The 11,055-nt window shown below is 42.3% G+C and overlaps 1 protein-coding gene across 1 annotated transcript; it reads right to left on the bottom strand.

Moving 5' to 3' along the window:
• Positions 1-250: 250 nt before the first annotated feature.
• On the bottom strand, positions 251-8,071 carry LOC108683223 (paired box pox-neuro protein-like). Its single transcript, XM_047880025.1, has 3 exons — positions 7,994-8,071; positions 1,477-1,692; positions 251-400 (listed from the first exon to the last, which is right to left on the bottom strand). The coding sequence occupies exons 1-3, from the start codon at positions 8,069-8,071 to the stop codon at positions 251-253; spliced, it is 444 nt and encodes a 147-aa protein (XP_047735981.1).
• Between the last annotated feature and the right edge of the window lie 2,984 nt (positions 8,072-11,055).

Raw genomic sequence — 11,055 nt, 5'->3', positions numbered from 1 at the left:
AAATTTCCGTGTACTAAAATCCGCTAATTATATTAAATAATTTATACACGTATGTTGGTTGAATAAAGACCTGTTCACACTGACATTTAACATATAGAACTCCAATTGATGCCCCGTTTAGAAATACGGAAGGAATTTAAATTTTTCAGTTTGAAAAATATTATAAAATATAAATAATAAATATAATTTGGGTCCAAGCTTTCTTAATCCATTTAAATTTTAACCGTCTATGTCTTCCCCCTATTTCCGCTCACGCGTAAAATGAACGTTGAGGTTCTGCCATATGGTAACCCCTCGACGCTGCAGTTAGTTGCTCGCGTATCTCCCACGCGAACATGCCAGGGTTCTCGCACTTCAGGCGCAGGATCTTCTTGACAACCGTCGGGGTGGCGACCTGCTGCTGTGAGACACGCGAGACACGTGAGACACATGCAGCTGTGAGACACGTGATGCTGTGAGACACGTGAGACACGTGATGCTGTGAGACACATGCAGCTGTGAGGCACGTGCGACACTTGATGCTGTGAGACACGCGTGACACGGGAGACACGTGAGACACGTGCAGCTGTGAGGCACGTGAGACACTTGATGCTGTGAGACACGCGAGACACGTGAGAGACATGCTGCTGTGAGACACAGAATACGTAGTACTGAGACAACTGCTTAGTGAGACACCTACTGCTGTGAGATATATAACATGTGAGATAAGTGCTCACTAAATGAGACTCGAGTATCACTACATAAAAAATTCAGTTGAATTGGTTTTATGATGATTTCGTCGTTGAGCGCAGCCGTGGGCCATGAATTTTACTCTTAAATATGCCCTGGATCCAACGTCCAGCCTCAGCTTGCAATGCAGTAAGTTTACTCAGGCACAGAGCTAAAAACCACAGACCAAGCTGGAACACCGTATCCAGACCAGTGACACGCTGCTTGAATAAAATAGCGCCGTAGGTCTTCAGCCAAAACTTCAGCATGCTCGCTCATAAACAGGCAGTTCTGTATCTGGTCTCACCTACTCCGGCCTAACCTCTTCTGGCCTAACCTATTCACGCTGCCAAGACTCAATCTTTCTTGTAGCCAATGTTTGGCTCTACCAGCTTACTTGCTCCACCTCCCAAACTTCCTGCAGCCAATAAGGTTAGGTTAGAAAAGCTGAAGTTTGCTTAGGGTAGAGAAGTGTTGCGAAGTCAGTAGGTTAGGCCAGAAGAGGATAGGCCGGGGTAGCTTTGGCAGATACATGCAGCATGGGTGCATGGCCATATTTAATTTGAGCATGCATGCTTAATTAAGCGGTGGCTGTGTACATCCAATTCATTGGCTTTGGGCAACTGACCTCACAGTCATATGAGTCAATATGAACTAAGGCTGAAGTTGAGCGAAGCCTGTCTTCAGCATGTGATCCGCTGGCCTGATGGAGCCAGTCTCGTAAAAGGTCGTCAGAATCATGGAGTTGCAGCCGTGCTGAGGGCTTACCTTGGGCTTGCTGCCGCCGATGGAGCCTGGTCTGATGGAGCCGGTCTCGTAGAAGCGGGTGAGGATCTTGGAGACGCAGCCGTGCGACACGAGCAGCTGTCGTGATATGTCGCACGGTCGCACCCCCAGCAGCGCGAGCTCGACGATGCGGCGCCTGACGTAGTCGGGCAGCGGCCGCCCGTTCACGAACACGCCCCCCAGCTGGTTGACCCCCGCCTATACTCGTCAAGGAGCGGTGATGTCACGTGGAAATTAAAGCGTCCCAGAGTTCTCTCCAGGACCAGCTCCTGCCAAGTCTCTCCAGAAAAGAAACGAACAAGACGCACTCTTGCTCGATCCCTCAAAGAAGGCGATTAAAAAGATGAACGAGAAACTCTTTATCGCACCTCGACTTGAGCTCTCGGTCTGTCCCCTCTCCCGCTCCCACCTCGCTCCTCCTTATACGCAACCCTCACTCCTCGGAATTCAAGTGCCGTCTTTCTTCGGTGATCCACGAAATTCAAAGTTTTTTTCATTTCTTCCTCATTTATTGATTTTCTTTTGCTTTAGTTCGCGTTTTCTCTACTCCTAACTTCTTCATTTGTAATAAAACATGCCTAATAAATACAGTCAACCCGAAAAAAATAGTATTCATTTGGACGCTGTAAGGCGTGCGCTTTTCAATGCTGCAGCGACCGTCGCTTCTTTCTTGCCAGGGCGCGACGATGAAGAAAAAGTGAGCGCACGTCTCCGTTGCTGGCGGACCTGATAAAAACCTGCGTGCCCGCAGGGACCGCGCGGCTTAACAGCGTCGGGCAGCCACCGTGCGACTTGTGCCGCAACTTCTGCTGGCGCTCGTGATGATTTTCCTTTTAATGCGAGTTCTTTACCGTTTTTATTTTTAAAAGAACTCGCATCTATACTCGAGTTTTCAGTGGTTTTCTTCTTAAAGCGAGTTCTTTAATGGTTTTCTTTTTAATGCGAGTTCTTTACTGTTTTTCTTTTTAATGCGAGTTCTTTAATGGTTTTCTTTTTAAAAGAACTCGCTTCTAAATTCGAGTTCTCAATGGTTTTCTTTTTAATGCGAGTTCTTTACTGGTTTTCTTTTCAATGCGAGTTCTTTACTGGTTTTCTTTTTAATGCGAGTTCTTTACTGGTTTTCTTTTTAATGCGAGTTCTTTACTGGTTTTATTTTTAATGCGAGTTCTTTAATGGTTTTCTTTTTAAAGCGAGTTTTTTACATGTCTTATTTTTAAAAGAAATCGCTTTTAAACTCGATCTTTCAATGATTTTTTTTAATGCGTGTTCATTACCGTTTTTTTAACTTGCATCTAAACTCGAATTCACAATGGTTTTCTTTTTAATGCGTGCACTTTATTGGTTTCCTTTTTAAAAGAATTCGCTTTTAAATTCGAGTTCTCAATGGTTTTCTTTTTAATGCGAGTTCTTTACTGGTTTTCTTTTTAATAGAACTCACATTTAAACTCGAGTTCTGAATGTTTTTTTAATGCGAGCTCTTTACCTGTTTTCTTTTAAAAAGAAATCAAATTTAAACTCGAGCTCTCGATGGTTTTCTTTTTGATGCCAATTCTTTATATGCTATGAAGACATATGAATGTGCGATTGAATTGATGTTTTTGCTAAGCGTCGCGAGGGTTAACTCATCGCAAATCTTTACGTACATTCTAGGCTGCGTGATATGTTGATAAATAATACTAATAATGCTAACTATAGCACTGCGTGTTGTACTTATTTCAACTCCATTTAATTTAGTGTAAAATTTCATCAATTCTGTTGAAGTATTAATGGTTAATTTGAGTGATCTAAGCTGATAAACTCGGCAGGTGTTATAAGGTCTTGAATTTAGTCATTTAATATTTTTCATCATTTTAAATTCATCATTTTTATTTCATTAGAAGACCAGAGCTGGTCTTCTGATGAAATTATCAAATTTTAATTAATTAGATAATAAACTATAGCTGGTGTGGTTAAACTCATCAGCCGAGGACGCTGGGGATGCGCTGGGGTTGCGTTGAGGAGCTCCAATGAAATCCCTGCGGCTCCCCAGCGTGTGGGCAAAACTCCGCCCAAACCCGAAATTTTGTTTTTGTGTTGCGCTAGATTGCTCGTAAGAAGCGCTGCTGGAGACGCCAGCAAAAATGTGCGACGCAGATAAGAAAAGTCGTCAGGCCTGCCAACCTTCCCGCCCCCACCCCACCTCAGGACACAATTGCCAACCTCCCCGCCACGTCTGACATCCTTGCCAATCTTGCTGCCAATAATGAATGGTGGGCAATCTGCTTCCTTGGCAATCTTGCTGCCAATAATGAATCCTTGGCAATCTGCTCGCTGCTCATGTAAACTTGGTGCGAGTCTTCAAAAGCAAAACTCTGTTCAGTTTAGGACTGCTTAACGTTTATATTGCATCTATTGATGTTATAGTTCATGTGTGTTTTTAATTACTTTGTATAAAACGAAAAGACTAAATAACTAGTTCAATTTTAAAGGTTCCTAAATGAAGTTTTAGCAACTGATGAATACATATATATATTCTACAGAACTTATTTTACAGCTTGTATGAATGAAATAGTATGCTCACTTTACATTAATTGTTATTTTTTAAGTAATTGATAGTTTCAAAAAAATTCGTCCCGTAATATTTTATCGAGATGCACAGTTCCATATTTGAATGCTGGCTGTGTGGTCCGTAGACTTTTACAATGACTTCATACTGCCGTCTAGCCTGTGATCGACGCTCGAGACACCGTCTCCGGCTTTTGTTATTCGAAATTCGAACGCATTTGCATAAATAAAAACTTAAATCCTCTTTTCCATTTATTTAATAGTTATCCAAACAATCAAAGCGATGTTTTTGTTCACGGCGCTCTACAGTAACAGATTCACCTGCGCAATGCGGCCACGAGTGCTGGCTAAATAAATTTGTTATGTGAGAGAGAGGGTTAAGGAAATCATTCGAAAAAAAGACATTAAAATATCGACAGCAATGTTCCGAATCCGCTTAGGCAACCTTACGTGTACGAGCGGGTGTATGCATTGTAACGATCCTCGCTTCTGAAATACCATATTTTGACTACCGCAATTTAATTTAAAAACAGCAACATTGTGCTGCGCCAAACAAACAGCAACATTGTGCTGCGCCAAACAAACAGCAACATTGTGCTGCGCCAAACAAACAGCAACATTGTGCTGCNGTTCATCGAAGCAAAGAAATTTTCGTACGCATTGCCGAGCTACAGGCATTCGTGCATGAGCCTGGCACATAGGAACCAAAGCCATGCACAATTATTGGTGGTATAGGAAAGCGTCGTAAGTTTGCTGATGGTCCGCACATGGCCTTGGTAGCGCGTAATACAGGTTCAGTTCGTGCGTATTAAAAGCTATTTCGAATTAAAATGCGAATATTATATTATTGCTATTAAACTTCTTAATGATTATTTAAGGACTGATAATGATGAATATCTGTTTTAACGCATAATCTATTCATCCCTTGACGAAGATTTCCTTTGTCACGAAGCTTATGCAGGTTTTCATCGTACAATGACGGCCTATGCTATATCCGCGTAACGCCCTATGTAGTAATTGTTACGCGTGCAAGAGAATAGGACAAATCTAGATTTGTACATCAAGCGCACATGAGAAAACCCTTCACAAATTTGAACACGAATATTGCCACCAAGACTCGTGCTGTCATTACGAATATATTTATCGTGAGTGAGTCAGTTGTCAGCATCGCGAATAAGTATATTTGATAAGTACTGATGTACATACTGAAATACATACTGATAAGTATATTTGGTTATATGTCTTTCGAAGTCAACCTATATGACCTATATCATTCTGAATCGCGTCATCTCGATTCTTCTAACCCTGCATTTCTTTATTCCGAATCTCGTACGTCATACTGAATCCGATCATTCGAAATTCCAAGATACTAAAATCCGATAATTATATTAAAATAATGTACGTAAGTTAGTTGAATAAAGACCTGTTCACACTGACATCTAACATATATGGAACTCCATTGATGCCCCGTTTATAAATACGGAAGAAATTTAAAATTTTCAGTCTGAAAATAAATATAAAAATATGTATAGGGAATATAATTTGGAGTCCACGTTTTTATTGATCCCTTTCCATTTCAACAGTCGATCTCTTCCTCCAGTTTACGATGCATCTGCGCCCACGCAAAATAAAAGTTGAGGTTCTGAGCCTATACTTTCAAAAAAAGTTAAGAGATCGTAAGTTCATCAGCCAATCATTGACGGCCTTTCAAGCCACTCTTTTAAAAACAGTTAAGAGATCGTAAGTTCATCAGCCAATCATTGACGGCCTTTCAAGCAAAATCCACCAATCATAGACAAGAAAATAGAGCGTTAGTACATGCGTTTACTTAGCGAATTTTGAAAGTAAGGCCCCTGCATGGTAACACCTCGACGCCGCAGTATATTGCTGGCCGGCACTCCAACAGCCAATAAATTTTTCAAATGCAAGCCCCCAAACACGCACACGTTTTCAATAATACTTAAATTAAGCAATAACTTATTATATCTAATTGGTCAATCGGATTCATTCTTACAGGTTTCATTTTCCACGTTTAGCAGGGACGCAATTACACCACCACTTGTACGTTATAGACGTTAGCGTTCATGACATAAGACGCTAGCGTCCTCAGGTGACTTGGACCAATGAACTTGCATAACATAAAAAATATAAACTCTGGTCCCCCGACACAGGCCTCATGCATGATCTCCCAACATCGGCCTCCTGACGCCTAATACAATTTTTCTGGTCTTTCAACACTGCCATGGTCTTCAACAAAAGCCCCCTGGGTCCCCCAAAAATCCTTCATCCCCAACATAAGCCTTAATGATCCCCTTTCCATAAAAATCCGCGCAGATTCCTCCCCGAACCGTCTCACAATGTAGATCAACAACAACTGATCGATGTTTTTCGAGCTTCGCTTCCCGCGCGCCCGCAATTAAAAAAATTTCCCTGATCTGCAGCGCTGCCTGCAGTGGGTAAGTGAGAAGAGATATTGGCTGCCGACACTCAAACCTGCACGTCACGTAAAAATATCCAACGATGACCGCAGCAATAAACACAATAATTTTAAAAGTTTATTATCGTCAGTTTCACGCTATAAGATTCACCACCGCACAGCGTCAAGAAGTCGTTTCACTCAACGATTTTCACCATAATTTCACCTCAGTTTCATTATAACTTCACCTCAGTTTCACTATACCTTCACCTCAGTTTCATTATAACCTCACCTCAGTTTCATTATAACCTCACCTCAGTTTCATCATAACTTCACCTCAGTTTCATTATAACTTCACCTCAGTTTTACTATAACTTCACCTCAGTTTCATTATAACTTCACCTCAGTTTCACTATAATAGCACAGTGGTGAGGGCACAGCACAGTAAGTGAGGGCACAGTACAGGGAGTGAGGACACAGCACAGTGAGTGAGGGCACAGCACAGGGAGTGAGGGCATAGCACAGGGAGGCCCTGTAGGGGCGGGGGTCCTGGCTTCCCCTCTCGGTCCGAGGGGTCCGGTGTGCGGACCCCGACGCGGCGGCGGCGCGGGCCGAAATGAGGACAAAATTCCCGCCCGGACGGCGAGCCTACGGCGGGGGGGGGGAAGGCTAGGGTGGAGAGGGTAGTACGAAAAGTACGGGGGATTTTTGGCGTACGATTGTTTTAACTCATCAATTTGATATTTCACTATGAAGCATTTAAAGAAAATGAAAATTTTATTGCATTGTACGAATGATCAAATTTTGCTGTGTATTATCATCAATAAATTTACCATCGTGAAGTCAAACCATGCCTTGATACAATGGCAGCATAATACCAAGAGAGGCAGTCGTTCAACATTTTCGTGTATGTATGAAATAAAAGCTAAGTTCTTACTAGTTAAATACTGAACCCCTTTAATAATTAAAATTAAGTCGTTTCATTTAATGCTTTAAGCATGATCTTAAATAAGTAAGGAGCGCCGCGTGCGACGAGGGTAACGGCGTCAACAGCCAATGAGGAGGAGAGCTTTGAGAGCCACGCGCTCACTGACCAGCCATTGGTCAGAGTCCGACCAATGAGAGCAGCGCTTCTTTATTGCCCCACCGAGGTCCAGCCAATCAGAAAAAAGTTCCCGAGGGGAGAGTGAAGTTTTAGCCAATGACAAGAAGCCTTTTTAAGAAGAGCGTCAAAGCTCCGCCAATGAAAGCCACGTTTTTTGCCAGAATATTACATTCCCGACCAATAACATGGCACGATTTTTAGGCGCCACTTGACCATTGAGTTTTTAGCTTACAATTCAATGCTGCCAATGAGGGCACATGACCCCCTCAGTTCCCTCAGCATCTTCAATTTTTTTCTGTGGCAAGAAGAAAAAGAGGGAACGGAGGAACGAAAAGTCATTTGGGTCATATTTAGTTTCAGCGCGACTTTTCCTGCCAATAACAACACCATAACTTATCGGGAAGCGTTACCGTCATCACCACACTCAAGATTACCGTCATCACCACACCCAAGATCACCGTCATTTCTACATGTATGATTACCGTCATCACCACACCCAAGATCACCGTCATTTCTACATGTATGATTACCGTCATCACCACACCCAAGATCATCGTCATTTCTACATGTATGATTACCGTCATCACCACAAGCAGGGTCACCATCATCACCACAAGCAAGGTAACCGTCATCACCAACACCAACAGAAATGCAGCTAACCATACCACGTCAGATGATTTTGATCATTCACATTCAGACAGCTAACCTTGCCACGTCAGATGATTTTGATCATTCACATTCAGACAGCTAACCTTACCATGTCAGATGATTTTGATTATTCATATTGCGCCAGGCAGACAGCTAATATAAACTTTGCACGCAAGATGATTTTGATCATTTACATTGTGCTAGGCAGAAAGCTATGCTATAAATAGGCAGACATCTAACCTTATACCACCTCAGATGATTTTCAACATTCATATTGCATTAGGCAGACAGCTAACCTAACCATGTCAGATGATATTGATCATTCATTTTGAGTTAGGCGTGCAGCTAAATATACCACTTGAGATGATATTGTTCATTCATATTGCGCTGGGGTACGCACAGCTAAACATACCACGCCAGATGATTTCAATCATTCATGTAATGCGTTATGCAGAACGCTGCCCATACCACGTTAGATGATTTTAATCATTCAATATGCGTCAGGCAGAACGTTTCCAATAACATGTCAGATGATTTTAATCATTCAATGCGTTAGGCAGAACGCTGCCAATATCATGTCAGATGATTTTAATCATTCAATATGCGTCAGGCAGAACGCTGCCAATACCACGTTAGATGATTTTAATCATTCAATGCGTCAGGCAGAACGTTGCCAATACCATGTCAGATGATTTTAATCATTCAATGCGTTAGGCAGAACGCTGCCCATACCACGTTAGATGATTTTAATCATTCAATATGCGTTAGGCAGAACGCTGCCCATACCACGTTAGATGATTTTAATCATTCAATGAGTTAGGCAGAACGTTGCCAATACCACGCCAGATGATTTCAATCATTCATGTAATGCGTTAGGCAGAACGCTGCCCATACCACGTTAGATGATTTTAATCATTTAATGCGTTAGGCAGAACGCTGCCCATACCACGTTAGATGATTTTAATCATTTAATGCGTCAGGCAGAACGCTGCCAATACCACGTTAGATGATTTTAATCATTCAATGAGTCAGGCAGAACGCTGCCATGTATACCATGCATGTCCAGATGATGAAGCGTTATATATGCTGTATTCAATAGTGCCATCCAATTTCTACGTACCTCATGCGTACAGCGGTTATGCCGCGCAACCTATAATGTCTATCGACATCGCATATAAAATCGGCCGAGTTAATTGGCGCATAATTGAACCATGGCTGCCAGTTGACTTCATCTATATTTGTGATCTGCAGCTGATCGAGGAAATAAAACTTTATATATTTGAAGAAATGGTCTTCTGTTCCTCATTCTGTTGTAAATAAATTTGATCTTTTCTTAAACGATTCACTAGCTATTATAGAACAAAGAAGCGATCGATGCAAAGAAGTGATCGATGTTGTCAAATTGTATACAAATAATATTATTTTTTTTCCAATTTCAGAGAAAATCGGACATATCCAACATCAGCACAACGCCAAGACAACAACACCAAGTCACCACAATCACCACCATCTGCACGTCATCACCACATCGCGCATCACATGTCGCTTGTTGACCGCAATGTTGGGAATCACAGACTGGGAATCACAGACTGGGAATCACAGACTGGGAATCACAGACTGGGAATCACAGACTGGGAATCACAGACTGGGAATCACAGACTGGGAATCATCCGCTCAATTGAGCACGCGGTTGCCGCACTGCTGGTGCCTTCTCTATACCAGCTGTCATTTCTGACAGCTATTTCTCTGGTGGTTCGCACTATAACAACCAACAACTATATTTGTTGTGTGGTGCCTTCTCTATACTAGCTGTCATTTCTGCCAGCTATTTCTCTGATGGTTCTCACTAACAACCAACAACTATATTTGTTGTGTGCTGTCGAGACTGGGGTTCCGGCACCAGCCTTACATAGGTTGGTTGTATTTTTTTAGAATTGATTTTAAGACTTCGGGTATGAAGAGATCACACGTCTCGGTCTGAGCACAACTTCATTTTTATCTGAGTCGTTTTTCTCTTGCCAGCAGTCGTTTCACAGTTTAATTTCTAGCTCACTCTCAGTTGATCGTATATTGCCCTCACATGGCTATTATTCTTGGATGTGCTGTCAACCATCAACTATTTAAGTACTAATTACAAATTGTAATGTACGCTAAAACTTTGAAGTTATTAGGTAATTCGGAAAGTTTTAAGTATGTAAAGTGATAGAAATACACAAGAGGCAACGAAAGGCAAAAATATTAACAGGTACAGGAACTTGGGAACAAGAGAATGACCAAACAGATATGCAGCTAAAGTCAGGGCTTACACGCTTCCGGATTTTTCAGTCTATCAATAATCTACGTAAATGCCTAGAAATAATAAAAAATTTGTGCTCTGAGTTCCAAGTATAACGCTTCCCGTTACATATTCGCATCCATGAAAAGTTCTAAATACTTCTGTTGTGGCAGTGGAACGTATGAATATACCCATGTATCATGACTTCAGCTCTGCCGCCTTTGATCCTGTCTCACGGTCCCGCGATGCAAGTCCAACAACAGCACCACCGTACAAAGAGCCCCAGCAGCCATCATGGAGTGTGTAAAGCCATCATGGAGTGTGTAAATAATGAAGTTGCCATTGGTTTTTGATAGAGCGCAGGCATTGCGGCGACTCCTTCCGAGTGAGTGAGCTTAGCGGCCGCCATCAAGCGATGTATTCTTCCGCACTGCTGCGTCCTGCCGCCACGTCAACACGTCCTGCCGCCACGTCAACACGTCCTACCACCACGTCAACACGTCCTACCACCACGTCAACACGTCCTACCACCACGTCAACACGTCCTGCCACCACGTCAACACGTCCTACCAC

This window comes from Hyalella azteca, unplaced genomic scaffold, assembly GCF_000764305.2.
Source record: "Hyalella azteca isolate HAZT.00-mixed unplaced genomic scaffold, Hazt_2.0.2 contig4457, whole genome shotgun sequence".
NCBI lineage: Eukaryota > Metazoa > Arthropoda > Malacostraca > Amphipoda > Hyalellidae > Hyalella > Hyalella azteca.
Note: the sequence above shows the minus strand (reverse complement) of the source record. Positions and strands in the feature narration are given on the sequence as shown.

Excerpts from the sequence above, each read along its gene's own strand:
- LOC108683223 (XM_047880025.1), bottom strand. The coding sequence starts at position 8,071 with ATGACGGTGATCTTGGGTGTGGTGATGACGGTAATCATACATGTAGAA. Across the intron at positions 1,693-7,993 it reads TCTTGGGTGTGGTGATGACG|GCGGGGGTCAACCAGCTGGG; the intron begins GTAATCTTGAGT and ends TGACGAGTATAG. Across the intron at positions 401-1,476 it reads TCGGCGGCAGCAAGCCCAAG|CAGCAGGTCGCCACCCCGAC; the intron begins GTAAGCCCTCAG and ends CGTGTCTCACAG.